Here is a 22,047-nt window from a genome sequence, read left to right on the forward strand (position 1 = left end):
TTACAAAATAACATATCTTGACATTTGATTTGGATCCATTATGAACATCACATTATTCAGTGATATCTTGTTTTTACATCAAAACTAAGAGTTGATTCTTCCATCTCTCTCCCTCACCACCAAGTTGAAAAAGTTTTTGAGTCCACACCATCTCAACTCTCACATTTCCTACTTGCTGTGCTGTTAAAGCCATTCAATATCAGTTTATCACACAGTATCTCAACAATTTTCCCCAGAAACCACTCATTTTATATCACAACTTTTACCTCAACCGTTCGATTCGATCTGTAGCTCTCTTAATCTTCTTCTTCTCCATTTGATCCCGAGTAGAACGTCAAAACGGTTAGCGATTTAGCGTGTTTTATGCAAGGTTCTGCAGATACTATCTCTACTGACTTTCTTCTAATATCAGAGGCAGCTCCAGAGTTTGCCCTCCTCTCTTTATCTTCAAAATTACTTCGTCTCCCGCATTGTACTCATCCAATAACTTGTACAATTCTGCTTTGTTTCTTACCTAGAAAGAGATCCAAAACCTTATATTCTCAAGATCCAATACCAAATTTACTAAATATTTTGGAGGGACATTTCATTGTTTGATCTTCCAATGGAAATGTGATGCTTGTCCGGAAAGAAGGAAGAGCTCACCGGCTTATTATCGATGGCAGCAATGATATCTCCAAGTACTATATTACCGGCAAAACCTCTGGTGGTGGGCAATAGTCCGGCTTTGGCTGCAGGACTATTTGCAGGAACCTGAGGATTAGAAACCATATGCATAAAAGGCTATAAATCATCTTAAATTGACTAACTTGATGCATGTTAGTAGGGAAAATATCAGTAATGTAGAAGAAGAAACTAGTCTGGGAAATGTCTACCTGTAGAATTAGAGCTCCGTCACGAACATTGAGTTGATTTGCGATCAGATCAGGAGCAATATCTACATTTATGCCAGCACGAACGACCTGTGCGAAAAACCAGAATTTTAATCATGAATGGTTTAAAGCCTGTGAACTAGATAACATAATCAACTAAAAGTATAAGCTGGCTTCAGAAACAAAAAATAAATATAGACACACACATAAATCGAATACGAATAATATAAGTCTTAATCTTTTATGGCAACAAAATTAATCCTACACCATAATTTGCTAGAAAGCAAGATCACTCACTCTACCAAATTGGATCAACTGAGGTACAATCTTGACTACAGTTGAAGATGGGATTGCAAAACCAACACCAGCTGATGTTCCTGTAAAAGTAATAGTAGAGAGCATGTTCCTCAAATTTCTAATGTTATTGTTGAAGAGTTAGGGCAAGGCAGATAAGAAAATCATGAAAACTACCGTATCTTTATAGCTAGGATGCAACTGAGTGTCATAACTTATAAATATTGAATTGAATTGGCAGGAAAGACTGATGTTTACCTGTTTGAGTAAAAATAGCGGTATTGATACCAATTAAATTCCCTTTCGAATCAAGTAGAGGACCTCCACTGTCAAAAAGATACAGGAAATATTAAGCTCCTTGATGTCAAAATTAATATATATGGTACTGTACTGGTAACACATTCAGCTACAAAATAAAGGAATGATAAAGAAATGAATGTGGGAATTTGGGAACTTTCTTGAGTATAATTTGATTTTTGGACGAATCTTAGACTTACCTATTCCCGGGATTGATAGCTGCATCGGTTTGGATTCCACCACCGATTGTGACGCCGGTCTGACTAAAAATGTCACGGTTGAGTCCACTAATGACTCCAACTGTGAGGGTATGATCAAAACCAAAAGGATTTCCAATTGCCAAGCACTGTTGCCCAACTTTAAGAGAAGATGACTGCCCCACCTTGATTGGCCTCAATAAATCATTTGGCGCATCCACCTGCAAGGTCACAGAGATTCTCTCATATTCCGATATAATTTTTGAGGGATTTTGTGCTCATACAGACGCATCGATTGTTGATGTTAGAGATTAATTTAAGTAAACACACATCATTTAGTTCCACTATAAGAAAATGACTCAGCCGCAAATTTGATCAGGGATATCAGTAGTTATTTATTGGATAAAGTATAAAAAAGGAAAAGAATTTATAGATGAAAAGCCTTACCTGCAAAACTGCTAGATCCTTTGTACGGTCTGCACCAATGAGTTTGCCTTCAAAATTCTTCTGTATCCTATTTCAAAGACTCGAGAAGTTGAGGAAATGGATACTCATTAATTGCAATAGCATATCAGTCTAACTTCAAGTGCCCTCACCCATCAGATGCGAGAATATTAACTCGTGCAACAACCTGCCCGGAGCTCGGATTTCTTGCAAGGGCACTTGCAATTACTGTTCAATAATAAAAAGCAAAAGCTATGAGAAAAAAGTTTCACTTCTTTTAGAATTTCAGTCTAGAGTTGATTAGGTGAAATATTAAGGTTTTTATTTTTCTTAGTTCAACGACACGTGGAAGTGGGGATTCGAACTTTCGATTTTTTGGTCAAAATTATATGTTTTTAACAAGTTGATCTATACTCAGGTTGGAAGTGAAATACAAGGTTTGACATTAGAAATGCCATATTTTGGTAACTAGAATATTGCAAAGTTTCAGATGATCATTTCTCGAAGTTATTCGAGGTAGTCGTTTTTAGCTCAGACCATTTTACAAGGCTGCCAAATTTCTCACCATGATAATTTGTTACTATATGTCCCTGATCATCCCAGACCACTCCAGAACCATTTCCTTCAGGAATCTGTGAATAGGAATTGGTAATGATTACTATATGATGATCTTACATGAAGGTTATCGAAATAAGAAACTAAACAGCTTGAAATATACCATTTGAAATGCGTCAAAGTTGCTAAAATAACATGAACCATAGTTTTGTTGCTAAATTACCTCAACCATGCCAGTTACATTGAGTTGGGGACGTAATGTTACATCGAAAATATTGACAACAGAGTACGTATTTTTCTCGAACAATTGGACAATTCTTTCCTGTCAGTCACATATTTCTCATTCATACACCACGGTGAATAACAACAACAACAACAACCAGAACGAAGCAGTTAATTGGGTAGTAAGCAAAAATTAGTATATTGGGGGAAAAATAACCTCTGTGGGGAAGAGGGTTCCAGAGGGAAAAACAGTGGGAGTTACTTCCTCAATGGTTACCGATGGATCGCCCAAGGCTTGAGCTGTAAATACACTACACAACTTTGTCATAAATAAGTAACTTTCTCATAAGTATAACAGAGTATGGACATATATAAAGCTATAAATGCTACTAGGGTCAATTAAAAGTTACTCATCTTAGGACTCCCAGATCCGAACTTGGCACATTTCGAGCTGAAGGAAAATTTATACATGGTTTTGCTTTTGAAACTAGACAATTTTTCCATTTCACATACAAAAATGACAAAAATTGACATCAAAGATTGAAAATCCATGTCGATTGACACAATATTTCTTCCAAGACACAGAAAATAACATAACAGGACGAGCCCACTCTCGACTTAAATGGAAGTTCATTGATGCAGGGCATAAAGCTGAAATAGTGAGGCAAGTAATCAAGTACCTTGAAGGATAAGACCACAAACTCATAAACAAACTAGCAAATAATGTCCGTCGGGTTGTGGAAAGAAATTTTCTGCTCAGTACTGAACCCAAATCTCCGGAGTCATCTCTAGCACTCCTAATAAATCGGGCAAGCACATTACAACCTTCTCATAAAATCCAATACTAACAATGAACAACCAACAACAAAACTTAGAACAAAAACATGTAAATGTCTATCAATGGATAAACGATGACAATGATTTTGATCAGACAATGTAGTGGAACAGAGGAAAATGGAGAGGAAAACAACCTTTGAATGGAAATGGATTGGGCAGTGCCGGTATTTGGTGTGGAGGGTTGAGAAGGAGAGCATACAGAAGACACGCCATCAAAGCACAGTTCTCGCCTTCCCAAGAAATGGGTCGAAGTCGAAACGCCAGATTTCACCATCGTTCGCTGGTGCGGAGCATTGCATGCCAGAACTTGCATTTCTAAGAGTTCACTTCAGAAGCAATACACCACATCAAGAAAAGAAAAATGCTGGACCCAAATAAAAAGGTTGCAGAAAAGCAAGAGAGAAAGAGGGTATGAAGAAAATAACACTAAAACGGCGATACCCAGTAAAGTTCTGAAGTGAAGAAGACTAATTTCAGAATTCCTAAACGGTTTCACTCACACACTCACATATTGCCACTTGAATTCATAGGGAGCAAATGGGATATTTTAAGATACCCCCATTAAGACTAATTACTCACCAGAAGATGAACTCTCAACGGATGCGGCAAAATCTGAGACAATGAGAGACGACTCAGAGAGCAAAAGGGCACGAGAGAGAGAGTCCTTCTTTACGGAATTCGATTGCCTGATATTCTGAGAAGAGGGATTTTGGGGATTCGCTGAGTATATATTTTTATATTTCTTCCTCGCCCATGGAAACTATGGAATGTTCAAGCTTCCATGCTCCATAACCAACCACCAAGAATCAACAACTACTTCCCTCTCACTCTAATTGGAAAGAAGGGCTTGGCCTCTCTTTGGTGAATATCCAAAAGTTCAAAAAAAAAAAAAAGTTTCATAATGCTTTTAGGAAATGGTGGTTGAAAAAAGTTAGACCCACGAGAGCTTAGTAAATGGTGAAAAATGTTTTGATGTTCTAGAATTTGAATTGAAGATTTTCTCTCTCTTTTTTTTTTATTATTTTGAATTGAAGATTGGTGCATTATGCTGTCACAAAACATCATCCAAATGTACTTGTTGCCAAATATATTGAAGCATTTGGTTTACCGTACACTATATTTTTACTAATGATATTCACATATTGATATCAAGGTAATTTAATAGTAGGTGAATTGTTTGTTTTATAACCTTCTAAAGAAGTTGCTTCTTTTGTTAGAGAAGGTAATTTATTTAAGATGTTCAGTGTGTAATAATAAGACAGTAAAAATATATTATATTCTAAAAGAAGTACAAGTTTGGTACATGAATTTTTAGGTTGTAAGAATGTAAAAGTGATGTGAATATCAACGTAGTTCAATTGGTTAAATCATATATTCCTAACTGAATTTCCATTGTTATACTAGAAAATAAAATGGTAAAGGTAATGTTTGCTGCCAGGGTGTTGTTTGTGTGAAATTAAAATTATCTAAATAAATCATTACTACACTTATTAACATCAAGTCAAGATGGCCGAGTTGGTCTAAGGCGCCAGTTTCAGGTACTGGTCCGAAAGGGCATGGGTTCGAATCCCATTCTTGACAGTTTGTTTTTCCTTTTTTTTTCGCCTTTTTTCGCGTATGTTCCATGCAGACAACTCATCAAACCAATATTTTTATATATAAAAAAATACCTTTTTTTTTTTAACTGCACTTATAGCTTTTACTTAAATCAACATAAAATTATTTTAACAAATCTCAAATATTTTAAAAATAAATGCGATTAGAAATCTACCACATAAGTTGTTGAAACTCATTTTACATAACCAATAAAACTATTACATCGAAATATCATTACACCATAAATTCTCCCACTTCAATTTACTATATAAATAATATATATATATATATATATATATACACACATACATATATCATGCTTCACACAATATAGGTCCAGATAGAGACTAAGAGTAATCTGTATTGGAGAGATATTTAACTTGTAATGAAGCTTAGCAAGGTAAATCTACATTTGGAATAAGAATAAATTCATCTCAAATAACTTATAAATCTTATTTATATACTCACACTAACTTTCACCGACCAAAAACTTATTACACAATTCTAGTTTTCATATCCATTTTTTTCTTTATAATTTATACACATTTCATCTAAATTCAAATATACAATATTCAAAAGAAATGCAAAGTTAAACCTACAAAGAAGGAAAGGGGAGGGATGAAGGCTCTACTTTGATCTTCCCACTTAGAAAACTAATGCAACTCAATTTATGGTGACACCAACTCAATTGATCTCTTGTAATCCTTTGCATATTCAGTACCCTTGACAGCAACTTCAAATCCACTAAAGTAAAGAAATAAATTTCATCATCTTGTTCATCTTCTATCGTATCTCTCATATTTTTCCTCGTAATCATCTTCTTCAACTTTCTCACTTTCTGTAGAGAAATTTTTATAAAGAATATGTGAGTGTTCAATGATTGAAAATATATGATGATATTGTAGAGCGTGAGAACCAACCTGTTGTAGATCTGAAAAAATTTGGTTTAGAATATTAAAATGTGTTGGACTTTTGCATTCTTGTTCTGCCTTTACATGGAACTTTAGAGTCGATATGTGGGCAAGTTTATCGGCTCGAATGAATTGCCAAAGGATTCTTACCGATTCTTGCAAGATCTCAATAAACCTATCAATTTTAATTGCACTTTCATTGTCATCGTCGGCCCCATCCCCTATTATTTCTTTTTTGTCATTTTCTTTTACTTCATCTTCTGCAATAAGAAGCAAACTCATAAGCAATCTAGTTTTTAAAACACTGGATTAAAAAAAATATAGTTATATTAGTTGTGATTGGAAGCATATTTGAAAATTGAATTTCAATTTAAAAAATTGTTGAAGGTATTTATTAATATATTTGTAAGCTACCTGATAGCTATCATCTAAATATTTAGTTAAATCTAAAATATTATTTATTAATTTATTAACCGCTAACATTAGCTCAACTTTAGTTAATACCTACTCTTTAGGTCTTCAAAACCACATGCAAATAAATAAACAATTTTCAAAGCCAAATATGTTAAATAAAATTCAATGGAATGGAAAATTAGGCCTTATACATGTCCCTATTCTTTGTTTTTCAATAAAAAAACAAAATCCAAACAAAAAATTTTAACAACATAAATAAAAACATTTGAGAGTTGACCCACATTTCCACCTTTTAATAGAAAAACAAATAACAAAGTGAAAAGAAAGAACAATTTTCTTAAAAAAATTTGTCTCTCTTTCTTAAAAAGAGAGTGAGAGGGGAAAAAAAGAAGATAAGAAACAGCAACATTATGGCTTGAAACTTGAGTTTAAAACACCATTTTTCTGACCTTTGATAATAGGAACTTGAAGAAGCTTTCTCCTGCCAAGTCGATTTCTAGCGTAACATTCAACTCTGGAGCCTTCTTCAAACGCTTCATTCTCCATAAATCTCTGAATCACCACTTGAAAATGTTGAAATTTTCCTGCAACTTCATTGAATCTGCAGCTTCCACAATCCCCTCTATCGCACACTTCCAAGGCTTTCTTATACTGCCGCACAAGAAACTCCCAAGAATCCCACAATTGCCCCACGTACACCACTTCCAAATCCCCGTCAATTTCTCTCTTCTTCCCTGCCCCCAAATCACCCTTCTTTGGCCTGCACGCGCACAAGCTTTTCGATAAAACAGAGCCCATTGGATCTTTCGACTGCATCATCTTCAAATCTGAAAAAATTTCCATGGGGGAGATTCATAAACAAGTCAAGGATATCAAACTATGAAGCTAACTTTCAAGTATAACTCACCTTTTGCGTACAACTTTTGGTGATTTAAAGTGTCGTATTTTTGCATCCTTTCTCTGTAAATTTTATGGCATTTGTGGAGTTCTTTCGTAAAGTTTCTGAAATCGAAGTTTTCTTTCGTCCTCCATGGCTTTGGATCTTCTTCCATTGGTATTGTGTACTCGGATTCTTCTGGAATTTGGGGCAGCCCAGGACCGTGGCCTTTGACCTTTTGCAGCAATTCTATCAGGTTCTCCTCTTCCGACACAAATTTATCGGAATCTTCAATTTTCCGATCATTCTCTTTCGGGGTTTCTTCTTTGATGTCCAACTCTTCGTTGCTGAAATCATCGGTGCAATTTAAATTATTTTGGGGAAAATTTTCTGGGTCTTCTCTGGGATGATGAAGGTTGAAATCCGGATCAGGAATTGAAGGAACCGAACCATTCTCGTTTGAAGTATCAGAGATGGATGAATCAACATTCTCTCTAGTTCCAATGAATTCCTCGAAAGTTGGAAACCGAAAGCTTAGAGCTGAAAAGGGCGTTTCTTTTTCTTCAAAATCAGTACTCTTCTGTAAAGTTTCGCTACAGTCTTCTTCAAGAATTGGTTCTTTGCCGGGAGGAGTGAAATTGCAGTCATTATGGTGTTTTCCTCGAGTTTTGATTTTGAAGTACCTGGAGAAGAAGACGAAGAACAGAGCACTGAACAAGACCAGAACAAAAAGCTGGTCTTTGAACAGAAACCTCATTGGTGAGGGAATCGATGAAATTGGTTGCTCTGTTTTTGGAAGAGAAAACAGAGCATGCTTCTGAAACCTAGAAGATTGGGAAAGAATATGTTTCTGAAATTTTGTGGACAATTTCTGGTCAAAACCGTTTGGGAAAGTTGAATCTCGTATTTGATAACCCGGAAATTTGAATGTCGTTTAGGGAATTCGGAAATTTCTGGAAGGCAGGTTGATAAACATGGAAATTATTTAGTTTCTCATAAAAAAAAATAAAAAATTCTGATTTGTAAGCCCGAAATCAGGTATTGCAATTTACATGGAAGAAATAAATTATTTTACATTTTTTTTTGTATTAAAAAAAAAAGTCGAAGCGCATGGTTGTGGTTGTGGCCACCATATATAATCCGTCGTTTTCCTTAAATATTGACTTTTTAATTATCAATTTATTTTAGTTTTATTAACTGAGACCGAACCTTAAAATATATTTGACAGATAAGATAATTAGTAAAATAAGAACAAAATATTACTAGTTATTAAAAATGAACCACGTCTTGAGTTTTTTCTTAAAGTACAAGCCAAGTTGAATCTAGATATGTATATCTATAATCTATATAAAATTATAATGTTGTTCTTAATTTTTAAAATAATGCCTAAATTTATCAAATAAAGAAAAAAAAACAAACAAACAAAAATCTATAGTTTGTTCTTATTAAATTATTATTTTTTTAATTTAGAAAATCATCTGCTCCTGCTCTCTCTTTCTTCTCTCCTTTATTTAATGAACTTTTTTAATACCTTTAAATTTAAAAAGCATGCCACCCACCCAATAAATTTTTTTAAGATAAATATGCCACCCACAATTAATGGTCAATAATTAAACAAATTATCAACAAACTATTAAATTATATTAATTTAATTTAAATAATAAAATGTAATAGGAATTTTTCCTTTTCTGAGAAGAAAGGAAAAAAAATTTCTTTTAAATTTATTAGATAATTATAACTTTTAATTATATTTAATATTTAAAGTTTTGAATATAATTTAATTTAAATAATAAAATGTAATAGGATTTTTTCTTTTCTGAGAAGAAAGGAAAAAAATTTATTTTTAACTTTATTAATAATTATAACCTTTAATTATATTTATTATTTAAAGTTTTGAAATTTTAAAACTTAAGGATTATTTCATTTTCTTTTTATCTATATCTACATTATATATAAAATGATGGATTTAAGAAATTTTTTTTGAAAAATAATGTCCTTAATTTTAGAAATAATGTCTAAATTATCCTTGTTTCAACCAAGAAAATTCGATCTAACAATACGATCTTTAAGAACACTGGAAGATAAGATCTTGCCAAAAAAGAGTTAACCCTATGTAGGTTTTGTCAATACAAAATATGATTTCTTAAGTAAAATTCAAATATCCAAATTTCCGTACATCTCCCTTTCAACTTAAAAAGTATTTATAGAGAACTTAGATAATCGTTGAGAATTCAAATTCACAATTATCTCCGACATTTCAAGTGCAAAGTATGCATTAGGGTGGAGGGTGTGGGGGGGGGGGGGTGGGATATAGTTGCATAGTTATCCATCGAATGTTGGAACCGAGTTCGGAGATAAACAATTGAGTTCGGTTATTCCACTGCATGAGTCCTTCGAACTAATTTTCGAACTCTTACCTTGTGAGGTTTGTACACGTGGCTTTCGATCAAATTATCGATGATGTGTTTCCTAGGTGAAATTCTGCCTTTATCTGTCCTTATAAAATTATTATTATTTTATTGAAAATCATCTCACTCACACTCTCATGTTCTTCTCTCCTCTATTTAAGAGATATTTAATACCTTTAAATTTAAAAAGCATGTTACTCACAGATTTTTTTTTACCGCGCATGCCACTCACAATTAATTACTAATAATTATTAAATTATATTAATTTAATCTAAATCATAAAATGTAACATGCAAAATTTTTGTTACTTACATAAATTAATTCAATAACTATAACCCTTGATTTTTTTTTTTACAAAAACTATAACCTTTAATTATATTTAGTTTTTGAATATTAGAAGTTTTAGAAATTTTAAAAGTTTAATTAGCCACTCTTTCATTTCCTATTACTATAAAAGAAGTATTTTTCAACCTAATTTTTTTTACTTTTTTTTTAATTTCTAGATCTTTTAAAAAAAAATTTTATGGCTTTCTAAATTTAATAAAATTTATGGATTTCAAATCTCTATAATTAGTGACTCTCTCCTATTTTTCTATACACAAGTTTTGGATTGTCATCTTACTTAGTTTTTCTTCCTCCCTTTCTCTTCTCTTAAGAGAGCATAACAGCTTATCACGTTACGTTTTTTGTTTGAAATTGTCCTTTTATTTATTTATTTATTTATTTTCCTTCAAAATATTGACTTACACTCCATTTGTCATCAAAAAAACAAGAAATAAATTTGAAGGTCATTTAGTCCAACTCTAATGATAGGTTAGAGGAGATATGTAGGAACTTAATCTACACTTCTTCAAAACACACATTATCTAAAGAAAAAGAGAATATATAATCATTTAGATGCAAATCTAAAAGTTATCTTTGCCCTACATTGTCGATAAAGATGTAATAATTTTATTTATATAATGTAATAATGATACTTAATTGAATTAATTGAACTATATTTTTTGTATACTAAAATAAAACTAAAAATACCAGGTGTTGACTGTTCATCAGTAATAATCATGATATTTGGAGTTTTCATTTGAAGCAATTAAGATTAATATAAGTTCCTTTAGCTCGGTGTTGTACCTCCAAGGCGAGCTATTGTGTATCTCAGTCGGCCGACCTAACATGATACGAGCCGACCTATTTTGTGTTATCTGCAGGAGTGTAAATACTATGTTGTCCTGACAGCATGCCGTGTCTCATGGATGATTGTGTGGCAATTCTGCAATTATGGGGAACCCTATCGAAGTTCATCCCTATAAATAGGGATGCCTGCCCTTTATACAAGGTATACGAATCCATTTATACTTAAGGCGATAGTGACTTACTTGTTCGTCAGAGTGCTAACCTAGTTTTGCAGGTTCCTCGGCGATGTGAGAGATCTTCGCAGTTATTCCAATCTACTCGGATTCTAAACTTGGTCAATTTTTGAATTATTACTGGATAAATTATAATATTGTTCTTCATATATATGTATGAAGATTTTTTTTATTTGAGTTTGTTACAAATATATATATATATATATATATATATTTCCCATAAAACATCACGATTTAAAAAAAATAAAAAATATCTATAAAACTATTTTATTTTTGACATGAAAAGTAGAACATTTAAAACAATCCAATTAATTGAAAATATATAAGGCAAATATCCGATTAAATCAATAAATTGCAACAAACTACCTTTGGAAAAAAAATCAAATGAAATCAACAATATTTTTTCTCAAGTCCATCTAAATATTTTAAACTAAAATTAACTGAATATTAATAAATAACGAAAAAAGAACAATATTGGATTGGGAAAAATTATATCAAATTCCTGAAATAATTTATAAAGTCTGGCTTAAATGAAATTCTCCCCTTACACTTGAAAGTTTAATTAGGCATAATTTTTTGTATTCTTTTTCTCTCTAAAAACTCGTGACACGTGCATCTTAAAGATCCCCAGTTTACCCATAATCTCAACCGTCAATTAGAAACGTACAACAGCCGTTGGATCTAGGGCTTCAAAAGCTTAAAACCCTAGCCCCCCATTTATCCAATTTCTTCTACTGCTGCAGCCCCTCATTTTGCCGCGATTTCTCTCCTAAACGCAGAGGCAGAGCTCGAGGTCAATCGAAGATGGTGCAGCGACTTACGTACCGTAAGCGTCACAGCTACGCCACCAAATCCAATCAGCACCGCGTTGTCAAGACGCCTGGTATTTTCCTTCCCACTTAATCAATTCCTTTCAGTAGCTCATGTTCTCCCTTTCATGTTCAATTTCGCAAAAAATTTTAGTAGCCATGTTCAAGTTTTAGTACCAGTCGCATAATGGATGTCGTGATGCTGCGTTTTAGGGGGGAAGTTGATCTATCAAACCACCAAAAAGAGGGCCAGCGGTCCCAAATGTCCCGTTACCGGAAAGAGAATCCAAGGGGTATGTGTGATTTTATGCCTTCGATCAACTAGGCGTTATTTAAGTGTGATTATTATTTATTGATTGGAAGTTCTTTATTTTCTTTGGGTGTTTGTTTTTCCGACTTTTTATCATTCTTATTGAATCTGATGTGTGGGCATTCTCATGTTCTCTCACTGATGCGGATGTATTTCTCTTTTTGCATTTTCTCCCCTGTTCTGGATATACCGTGGTATATCTTTCTGTTGTGAATCTGTGATAGTTTGAAAAGTAGTAGTAGTTTGGTTCGAAGTTCCATTTCGTGCCTCTTAGTTTTTGATTTAATCCAGAATGTATGAAGTGTTTTATCTATATTTGTAAATACGTCTATAATTCCTTTTATTCAAATGCCACACCTTTTTTACCATTTCAAAACTTTGTTTTGTTGTGTAATCTTGGCTAGATAACAAACTTTATTTGGCTTTTTTAATTCTGTTTCTGTACTATGAGCCAGCTTTGATTAATAGATATGTTATTCAGCATTTAAGCTTAGCTATTCCTAACGAATGGAGGACATGAATGTCAGTTGCGTGTAAACTCCAAGTCTCAAGTACATATACTGTCCAAGTTGTAACAATTGTGGCATTTTAGTGATCAATTGTGACTCCTCTCTTTCTTTTAGCTGACAGTAAATGCATCTGTTTCTGTATCGTCCCTTTTTTATTCTTATTTTAATTTTATTTACAGATTCCGCACTTGAGGCCTGCTGAATACAAGAGGTCTAGACTTGCTAGGAACCGTAGAACCGTTAATCGACCATATGGTGGGGTGTTGTCAGGCAGTGCCGTTAGAGAGAGGTATGGGCTCCATTGAATTAACCCTGATATTTTTGGTTTCTTTCATTTTTATTCTCCAATCAAAGGAGACAAACTTAAGGAGGATTTCAACACTGCAGGATTATTCGTGCTTTTCTGGTAGAAGAGCAGAAGATTGTGAAAAAGGTATTGAAAATCCAAAAGGCAAAGGAAAAGTTAGCCAGCAAGAGTTAAATGTGTAGGTGAAAAGTAACTGCTCTGTGTTTTAGCAGTATTTTGCCCTGAATTCGCAAAACTTAGTGTTGATAGCGATTAGGTGTTTCTGTTTGGTTGATTTGATCATCACATTGTCATTCTTCACTTCGTCAACAAATCAATTTCTGAGGTCTTGTTTAGTGATATTATGTATCGACTAAGGCAATTCTTGGATGTCATTTTAGCTCCCTTCTAAAGATTTTTGTACTTTGTTGCTGAATCTTATACGTTCATGCTTCTTGATTTGGTATTTGAATGGAACTTTTCCGATCAATCATTAGATGGAGTTGATTTTATTTCGTTTCAATCTTGATTAAGCTTATCAAATGGAATACTCCTGATTGACAAGTTATTGCAGATTTTGGGCAACAATTTTTTGTATGGAAAGTTTGTGTTTGTACTTATCAATGAGAAAGCCTCAATCCTCTGGTCAATGATCGTAAACTGTTCTTGTAGGTTCAAAGTGTCGTTTTTAGTATTTAAATTCTGTATAAACATTCTTGAAGTTCTTCAGTCTATTTAATAGATATATTATATATGTCACAAGTGGTAAGTCTTGTTGAGTTCAAATCTTATATTGCTCCTCAAAAGGGAAAAAAAGTCTTATGTTGAGTTCAAATCAACGAGCTTGAAATTTATGACATTAAATGCAATATGAAAATTTAATTGCAAGGATTAAAACTGATTTTCATTAGAACTCAAAAAAAGGAAAAAAAAAATCATTGTAGTATATAGTGACTAGTTTTGAAGTGCATTAAATCTTTTTCATATATCTTTTCATTTTGTTTGGTTAATCACTTTTGTTTACCTAGCCAATAAGTAATGTAAGATAGGGAAGCAAATTTTATGAAATTACAATGCAACATCAAAATGTTGGTCTACTACAACGATTAAGATGAAAATTTCAACTGAAATTCCAGAAGGTTCGAATTAAAAAAAAAGGATTTAAAAAATTGGATTGAATAAACATAATTATTAAAGTTCATTGATTTAAATTGTAATTTGATAAAAATCCAACATATTTTATGAGGATGAAATCGTTTAATCTATTGGCATCTTGGATGTTTGTAACATGTGGGGTGGGGGATTCAAACTTTCGAGCCTCAACCTTGGAGTCGAATATAATACCTTAATCTGTTGAATTAGGATCAGGTTAAGCATCATAAAAATATAATTACCATAAATTAGATGTATTTGAAAATCCAAACATAAAAAAGTTAACTTTTTCGAACTGTAATAGCTAAAATTAAATATCTGTCCTTGTTGAAAACAAAGAAGAATAAAAAAAAAGAAATGTTAAGAATGAGATTCGAACCCATGCCCTAAGCATCATAAAAATATAATTACCATAAATTAGATGTATTTGAAAATCCAAACATAAAAAGTTAACTTTTTCGAATTACCATAAATTAGATGTATTTGAAAATCCAAACATAAAAAGTTAACTTTTTCGAACTGTAATAGCTAAAATTAAATACCTGTCCTTGTTGAAAACAAAAAAGAATAAAAAAAAAGAAATGTTAAGAATGGGATTCGAACCCATGCCCTAAGCATCATAAAAATATAATTACCATAAATTAGATGTATTTGAAAATCCAAACATAAAAAGTTAACTTTTTCGAACTGTAATAGCTAAAATTAAATACGCCTTAGACCAACTCGGCCATCTTGACTGCTTGTGAAATAAAACGAAATATATGTAAATTGTAAAAGCCAATACCTGTTATTGTTTATGTTACCATACATTGTGATTCATATTTAATTATTTTTGAAACATAAAAGTTTCAACATATCATAATTATTCACAAAATAAAAAGAAAGAAAATAATAAAATGTAAAACTATTTTGTATTGTGTTTTCGTACTTTCTTTTATTAGTTATTGTACAATAAGTTTCAAACATTTCAAACCTTTAATCACACTTTTTTTCTTTTCAAAATTTTGCACACATTTTCCTCTAATAATATATATATTGTCACATACAATAATTAAGAAATATCAAAGATTTGAGTATAAACATGTTGATGTAAAATACCGCCAGTCTAGAAATGGTCTCATCAACAATCAAGTTCTTAGTATGAATATATATTAGATTAAAAAGGTTACCATAAAAACAAACATAATTTTCTTTTGTTTTCGTTCTTTGTTGTTTTATCCTCTTCAAGCAATCCTAGACTATTCTCCAATAAATGGTTACTAAAGAAAGTAGTTTCCAACTTCTATCCTATTTTATTATTATTATTTTAAAATCTAGCCAACACAAATGTTCTAAAAGATAAGAACTAGACAAGAGAAAAAAAGAATCCCTATACAGACGTAAATTTAAAGAAATATATTAATATTCATAGAGTTCTAAGTTCACCAATTTTAGCTGAGTTCATTTTCAGATAAGATGTTCGTTTGAGATTTTGAACTCCGATAGGGTCCATGTCAAAACTAATTGATAATAAGAGAAATAGTCTACTTATATTATAAACTTTTATTAAATTTCTTTTATATTACTGCGCGGGATGTCTAACAAAATATAAATAAAAAAGTGAAATTTCTTACAGTACTTGACTATTTTATGTTACAATGAAAATTAATTTGGAAATAGTAAGGCATATTAATTTGGGTCGGCAAATTGCAAGGTTTTGCATAGTTTGAGCAGAAGATACAATGAATCCCATCTCCCTTATTTTCTCCCATACATTTAACCTCCCCTATTATTGAGTTATTTCTTCCTTCCCAAAAAATACAAACTGCATTAATTGTGAATCCTATCCAATACTGCATTACGGGATATGAATTCCAACCTACTATTCGTAAAAAAAGATGATGGTCTCATATTTTAATGAGATGGTTCCTAATAACATATTCAAGTTGATCTACTCGATCAATTTATTATTTTTCATGCATTGCATGTCCAAGTACGTTATGATACCCGACAAGTCACGATAATCAAGTCCGGCATGAATTCAATTGTATAGATGATTCAAGTCAACAGATTAATTACTCACTATGCTTAGAGTCGAAACACTAAACAGATTTGAACTTAGGTCCTACATGGAGTCGAGGTTGAGCATGTTGTTAACTTGACCACCATTGACTTCATTCTTAAGAAGTTTTGAGTGGACGGGACCCTTCCCTTTGTGAGGGTTTCGCAGGTATATATTAGGAGGATTCAATCATCTCGATTTGTTCAAGATTGTGATAGGTCTACTCCATAGCCTCTATTTGTGCATGCATTTCGTTTGTCTCGATCTGATTCCTAGGAGTATTAGACTCTTGATGATTTTATGATAAATGACTTTATTTTAGTCGCTCCCCATATACGACACCAAATGTTTATGATGTAGCTCAAAATTGGTAAGATTGATTATGACCAAGCTTTAGAGCGAGCTTCACGAGGGAAAACCTTAGCGTGTGAGGGAAAGATCACCAGCACAAAGAAGCAAACACCCCCCAACGTTAAAGTCAATAAGGGCAACAAAATCTTAGGTCTCAAGCCGAGCTTAGATTGCGTACCTGGAGTTAAAATGATGCTTCTATTTATAGAATGAGATCCGACATGAATGTTCGGCCGCTCGATTGTACTGTAGGAGAGTCGTTGCTCAAAGTTGGTCTCTCGGGTTCCTAAAGTCAGAGCATAACCTTACCTTTGATCAAGTGGAGTTTGACCGAGCTTACGTGTCACCTGATCTCGCTTGAGCTTTAAGATCGACCATGTTATGTCCGAAATTTTGAGAAAAGATATTCTTACATGCCGTTATTTCCAAGCTCCCCACGTGATAAGTTCATTTTTACCCTCCAACCAGAAGAAAAGAAAAACCTTGTTTTAAAACATCTAAAGTATAAATCCTCCTACTTTTTGTGAGTAATGCATTGTGAAAATTATTGGACATAGCCCAACAATCATTCTACTCTAAAATTAAAGCAATAGTACTGTTTCCTCTACCTTATACAATATCCCGTATACGCTATCAATTAATTTTACTAATAACTATTTAATTAAAGACTCTTTATTGATTAAATGGTGGCCGGCCCGTCAGTAAATAGATTGAATTAATTTTACTGTTTCTCCATTTAATCTAAGTATCTATCTTAATCCAGCACACACATCTCCATCGATATAATTATATATGGATTATGGAGCACACGCATTCCATCCACGTGTCGAAAATAGATTGGATTATATTTACTCAAGTTTAAGGAGCTTGTGAAGTAAAGGTTAATATTAGTGGGTCAATCTAGCTAGTTCTCTAACTTTTTTTTTTTTTTTTACCGGACACTCTCCCCTTGTCCAACTGTTATAGAGCAACTCTTAGACTTATCCAAAAACGATGAGAAAGAATTGTGAATGTTTCAATTTGACATATCAAGAGGGCAAAATTGGTGAGTTCGATTGACTTGATCTTGACAAAAATTTTCTATCCTAGTAAGTTCACACATAAAATATGCTATATTGTACATTTGTTTGGTTAAGGCCTGAAGTATGAATTTTCACCATATATTCAAGGTTTGAGTAGTAATATAAAAAGGTGATGACACCATGACAAAGGAAAAGATTCACACTTAGACAAAGAAAGAGTATGAATTTTTAAAAAGATGAAAAGATAATAGAAAGAAGGCTATTTATGAAAGGAGATGACTATTAATAACAAGAAACGACTGTTTATAAAATAAACTTCTTCGGAATCATTACAAAGTACAACTATTCATGAAATTATATAAATATTCATAAATTAGATAAAACCTTTTAATTAAAAGGCCCATTCTTTTCATTTAAAAAATGGAAGACAATCTTTGCCTTCCTAAATTCAAAAATAATAACTAATATATCTTAATTCTCAAACATTACACTACCTTATCTTCAATACTTTGTCTTTCTTGTCCTCACCATCTTTGACAATTGTTAGAACCAAATGAAAAAAAAAAACCGAAATCCATGTGTGTAGTATTCAAGATGATATTACAAAATTGTGTGTATTTAACTATTAATTTAGATACGGTAGAAAAAGGTCTCACCAGCTATATAGCTTGTTGGAGTGGTTTGAATTTCCTTGATTGGTATATTTTTCTGGAAGGATTTTAATTGAATAACAGCAAGACAGATTAAAAATATTTTTGGAAGAATATGTGTGACATGTAAGAAATTATTGTACAATTTAACGTATTAGAAATAAAGAATATGAAACGAGATATATTGGAAGGGAAGACATTCATTTATATTTTGCTTTAATACTTTATAGTAGAGTCAGCTAGGAAGGCCATTATTCACCACACATTGGGGACTGAGCTAAGAAAATAAAATTAAAACATAAATAATGGAAAATAAAAATTAATAATGGGTTTATTCCTAAGGGCTGCCACATTGAATATCACGCGGTTTCGCGAGGCACAGAAGATCAATTTTTTAAATTTTGCTACAGCAGCTGACTTGGGCTTACTGGTGTTGCAAATATTTAATGCTCTTGCTGTCACTTTTTGACTCTTTGGCTACCCCTTTTTCTCTCCCTCTTTGCCATTTCTAATTTAAGGTCAGCGTTTATTTTATTTATTTTCCTTATCCTTCTATTTAAACTCTTGTCGTGTGGAAAAACTTTAGAAGAAGAAGAAGAAGAATAGAAATTTGGTGACGATGGGGAGGCCTCCATGTTGCGATAAAGAAGGTGTGAAGAAAGGGCCATGGACTCCAGAGGAGGATATTGTGTTGGTGTCTTATATTCAACAACATGGCCCTGGGAATTGGAGGGCTGTTCCCACTAATACAGGTTTCTTTTTGGTTCCATTTTTTAAGTTTTAATTTGTTTCTTTGTTTAATTAATTAAACTTGTCTTGTAATAATAATAATTGCAGGGTTGCTGAGATGCAGCAAGAGTTGCAGGCTGAGATGGACTAATTACCTCAGACCAGGAATCAAACGGGGCAACTTCACTCACCAAGAAGAGAACATGATTATCCATCTTCAAGCCCTTTTGGGAAATAGGTATAATCCTTTTTTCCTTTTTTTTTTTTTTAACATCTACCCGGGTTTGAGGAATAGTTGAAGCCATATCCAATCGAAAAAGGATGTTATCCAAATGCAATTCAAATAATTACAGTAAAACTTGACCCATTGATCATTCAATAACTTTTCTATATTATTTATTGGAATGACTTAAATTATTTGAAAATTAAGTGTACTAATAAAATTTAAAATTGGATCGAGGACAAGTAAAATAACATTGACAATGGAAAGAGTAACTCATTTATATTGAGTTCACCAATCTTGACCGGATCCCAAGAATGTTGATATGTTTAATAATTTTATCCAGATGGGCTGCCATAGCATCGTACCTTCCGCAGAGAACGGACAATGACGTAAAGAACTATTGGAACACGCACTTGAAAAAGAAGTTGAGGAAGCAGCTTCAAACCAACAACTCAAACTCAGGAGGAGAAATGGGAAGAGGGCAATGGGAGAAGAGACTTCAAACGGACATTCGAATGGCAAGGCAAGCGTTATGGGAAGCCCTCACACCTCAGAATTCAACCCCTCCAAATTTCTCAGACTCTGAAACAATTACAAACCCCTTCCCCTTCCATTACTCCTCCAAATGCACAACATCCTACGCCTCAAGTACTGAGAATATCGCCAGATTGCTCACTGGATGGATGAACAAAAATCCACCAAATAACCCTCCCACCTGCCCCAACACAAGCGATGAATCCGAGGCTTTTGGGTCATTTTTCAGATTTGAAAGTTTTGAATCTGAAAATTCTTCAGATTGTGATCAGCCTGAGACCAAGCTTTCTGTGCTGGAAAAATGGCTGCTTGAGGAAGGTGGTGTTCAGGGAATTAGATCAGATTCATTGCCTGAAAATGAGGATTTAATTAACTGAGGGGGTTTTGGTTTTTAGCTGATTTTTAGAGTTGCCAACATTTGCAGAGGATCGGACGTAATGTAAATTCCATCTTTATGTTTTGTTTTACTGTCCTTTGGTTTAATTTTTTTTTTTTTTAGTGTTTTGGTTTTTTCTTGTCTTGGAACTTTACATTAACAATTTGTTCTCATCGTTCCAGGAATATTTATGGCTAATGCTAGTGAGTAGTTGGGGCTATTATGGTACTGAAAGTTTCCAGTGTTTTAAGTCTCATGTAAGTTGAGTTTGATGTTAAGTTTGAAAATGGAAAGGCATAAAAGAGAAATAGGGAGAAATTTTGGGATCGAATGTGTGATTTAGAAATGACAAATTTTTTTTAAAGGGCTAGTTTTTAAAATGAAAATTTATATATCAAAATATGGGGTGAGAATTAAAATTTACAAGAAAGTTCGGATGGCTTAGTTAATTACTCAATTATACCGCCCTAATTGAATTATAGATTTTTTTTAATAAAGGAACAATTATTTTTCATGATTCACAAAATACTAAAATTATTCAACAATTCTAAATAATTTTTTAATCAAACTCAATAATATCGTTTGAACTTAAATATGTAACACTTAATTTTTCCCTCTCAAAGAGAAAACCAATCATTTTTTCTGGAAATGAAAACTATTTCATTAGGTATTTGAAAAATATACAAAAAAAAAAAAAGCTGCAAATACCAACGAATCAATTTGGAGCTGGCACCCTTAAGTATTTGAAGGGAATCAAGACCTAATTTCGTATCATTTTAAATTTATCATTAAATTCAAAAACTTAATTCGATAGGAATTGTTTTTTAGTACAGCATGTGGGTGGGGGATTGAATTCACAACCTTTGGAAATATATGCAAATTAGCGCTGAACTATGCTTTGATAGAAAACTTAAACATAATATAATCAGTTAAAATATTAATAACTTCCTTTATATACTTTGATGGTTCATTTGTAACATGTGTGTGTATATATATATATATTATAAAGCAAAAAATTGACCCATGATATGATATGATATATATATATATATATATATATATATATATTTTTTTTGATGTTTTTCATATTCTTAACAAAGTAAAAATGTCTAGCTTATATGATTAAGATTTTTGTAGCAAAGCCAACGGGATGAGAAAGGAATAGACGTGTAACTACAATATGTTGCTTAGTTTAGTTTGGGCAAACATGAATCAATAATCTATTTTGCTGTTTCTTAATTAATTTTCTTCTTTTGAATAGTCTTTACTATTTTATTCTACACCTTAATTCCCATGCTATGATATAGTTATCAATCTTATCCAACCAATCAAGTAGAAAAGTCTAAAATTCTATTTCAATCACACTCTAAGGTCAACTTATAAAGATAATTAGTAACACAAACAACTTCTAAAAAGTTAATTCAAGAAAACCTTTTACGCAAAGAATCTTCATAGGAGACAAACCAAGACTCTGTTTACCTAAGAACCAATGAATGAGAATCAAAATTTTCATTTCGCCTTTGATGGTGTTTGCTAATTATCAAGGATGGAATTAATTGGTGTGACTTCGCTCAAATTTTGTAATTCCTTCCCATTTTGATTGATGTTTATTATAAAGTTAAAAAAGGAAAAGACAGAGAGTAGAAAAAGGACAGAAAATAACATGGCTATAATTATTAAAGTTTAAAATATTACTTGTTTGGGTTATTTACAGGTTGGAAAACAAGTTTGGCATGATGCGATGGCAGGCGTATATTACACACTGTA

At 32.5% G+C, this 22,047-nt stretch overlaps 4 protein-coding genes and 1 non-coding gene across 8 annotated transcripts; 3 read left to right on the plus strand and 2 right to left on the minus strand.

Moving 5' to 3' along the window:
* DEG8 (Trypsin family protein with PDZ domain-containing protein) lies at nucleotides 1-4,628 on the minus strand. Of its 4 annotated transcripts, XR_002600873.2 has the most exons (15): nucleotides 4,298-4,626; nucleotides 3,853-4,044; nucleotides 3,562-3,678; nucleotides 3,099-3,192; nucleotides 2,883-2,981; nucleotides 2,670-2,736; nucleotides 2,257-2,332; nucleotides 2,108-2,174; nucleotides 1,664-1,881; nucleotides 1,425-1,492; nucleotides 1,170-1,249; nucleotides 876-962; nucleotides 646-753; nucleotides 267-514; nucleotides 1-180 (listed from the first exon to the last, which is right to left on the minus strand). XR_002600873.2 is itself a non-coding variant. In XM_088123308.1 (14 exons), exons 2-14 carry the CDS (start codon nucleotides 4,029-4,031, stop codon nucleotides 389-391), a joined length of 1,377 nt encoding a protein of 458 aa, XP_087979434.1. In that variant the 5' UTR covers nucleotides 4,032-4,044; nucleotides 4,298-4,628; the 3' UTR covers nucleotides 1-388. The 4 variants fall into 4 exon arrangements, 3 of the variants coding, with proteins under 3 accessions (XP_087979434.1, XP_022134230.1, XP_022134229.1); XM_088123308.1 differs by having other exon boundaries at nucleotides 1-514; nucleotides 3,562-3,669; nucleotides 4,298-4,628; XM_022278538.2 differs by having other exon boundaries at nucleotides 1-514; nucleotides 3,853-4,033; nucleotides 4,298-4,627.
* Nucleotides 4,629-5,218: 590 nt separating this feature from the next.
* TRNAL-CAG (transfer RNA leucine (anticodon CAG)) lies at nucleotides 5,219-5,299 on the plus strand. The gene has a single exon. It is a non-coding gene; the product is annotated as a tRNA-Leu (tRNA).
* Nucleotides 5,300-5,783: 484 nt separating this feature from the next.
* LOC111006162 (uncharacterized) lies at nucleotides 5,784-8,537 on the minus strand. Its single transcript, XM_088123225.1, has 4 exons — nucleotides 7,547-8,537; nucleotides 7,089-7,466; nucleotides 6,235-6,485; nucleotides 5,784-6,152 (listed from the first exon to the last, which is right to left on the minus strand). The coding sequence occupies exons 1-4, from the start codon at nucleotides 8,271-8,273 to the stop codon at nucleotides 5,910-5,912; spliced, it is 1,599 nt and encodes a 532-aa protein (XP_087979351.1). The 5' UTR covers nucleotides 8,274-8,537; the 3' UTR covers nucleotides 5,784-5,909.
* Nucleotides 8,538-12,007: 3,470 nt separating this feature from the next.
* Nucleotides 12,008-13,695, plus strand: LOC111006730 (large ribosomal subunit protein eL34). The gene is made up of 4 exons (XM_022278812.2): nucleotides 12,008-12,171; nucleotides 12,311-12,390; nucleotides 13,096-13,205; nucleotides 13,304-13,695. Exons 1-4 carry the CDS (start codon nucleotides 12,093-12,095, stop codon nucleotides 13,395-13,397), a joined length of 363 nt encoding a protein of 120 aa, XP_022134504.1. The 5' UTR covers nucleotides 12,008-12,092; the 3' UTR covers nucleotides 13,398-13,695.
* Nucleotides 13,696-18,852: 5,157 nt separating this feature from the next.
* Nucleotides 18,853-20,500, plus strand: LOC111006171 (myb-related protein 306). The gene is made up of 3 exons (XM_022277940.2): nucleotides 18,853-19,170; nucleotides 19,256-19,385; nucleotides 19,714-20,500. The coding sequence occupies exons 1-3, from the start codon at nucleotides 19,038-19,040 to the stop codon at nucleotides 20,279-20,281; spliced, it is 831 nt and encodes a 276-aa protein (XP_022133632.1). The 5' UTR covers nucleotides 18,853-19,037; the 3' UTR covers nucleotides 20,282-20,500.
* Nucleotides 20,501-22,047: the final 1,547 nt, after the last annotated feature.

Source organism: Momordica charantia (assembly GCF_013281855.1).
Source record: "Momordica charantia cultivar OHB3-1 chromosome 4 unlocalized genomic scaffold, Mcharantia_2.0 BLBB01000004.1, whole genome shotgun sequence".
In the NCBI taxonomy this organism is placed as follows: domain Eukaryota; kingdom Viridiplantae; phylum Streptophyta; class Magnoliopsida; order Cucurbitales; family Cucurbitaceae; genus Momordica; species Momordica charantia.

Bases quoted from the DNA above. Each gene is read 5' to 3' on its own strand.
- DEG8 (XM_022278538.2), bottom strand. From the start codon at position 4,031: ATGCAAGTTCTGGCATGCAATGCTCCGCACCAGCGAACGATGGTGAAA. The intron at 754-875 runs GTAGACATTTCC...TCTAATCCTCAG, and splicing joins ACGGAGCTCTAATTCTACAG to GTTCCTGCAAATAGTCCTGC. The intron at 515-645 runs GTGAGCTCTTCC...ATCTCTTTCTAG, and splicing joins CTGCCATCGATAATAAGCCG to GTAAGAAACAAAGCAGAATT.
- LOC111006162 (XM_088123225.1), bottom strand. From the start codon at position 8,273: ATGAGGTTTCTGTTCAAAGACCAGCTTTTTGTTCTGGTCTTGTTCAGT. The intron at 7,467-7,546 runs GTGAGTTATACT...AAATTTTTTCAG, and splicing joins CCAAAAGTTGTACGCAAAAG to ATTTGAAGATGATGCAGTCG. The intron at 6,153-6,234 runs GTTGGTTCTCAC...ATTTCTCTACAG, and splicing joins TTTTTTCAGATCTACAACAG to AAAGTGAGAAAGTTGAAGAA.
- LOC111006730 (XM_022278812.2), top strand. From the start codon at position 12,093: ATGGTGCAGCGACTTACGTACCGTAAGCGTCACAGCTACGCCACCAAA. The intron at 12,391-13,095 runs GTATGTGTGATT...TTTTATTTACAG, and splicing joins CCGGAAAGAGAATCCAAGGG to ATTCCGCACTTGAGGCCTGC. The intron at 13,206-13,303 runs GTATGGGCTCCA...TCAACACTGCAG, and splicing joins GGCAGTGCCGTTAGAGAGAG to GATTATTCGTGCTTTTCTGG.
- LOC111006171 (XM_022277940.2), top strand. From the start codon at position 19,038: ATGGGGAGGCCTCCATGTTGCGATAAAGAAGGTGTGAAGAAAGGGCCA. The intron at 19,171-19,255 runs GTTTCTTTTTGG...TAATAATTGCAG, and splicing joins GGCTGTTCCCACTAATACAG to GGTTGCTGAGATGCAGCAAG. The intron at 19,386-19,713 runs GTATAATCCTTT...AATTTTATCCAG, and splicing joins CAAGCCCTTTTGGGAAATAG to ATGGGCTGCCATAGCATCGT.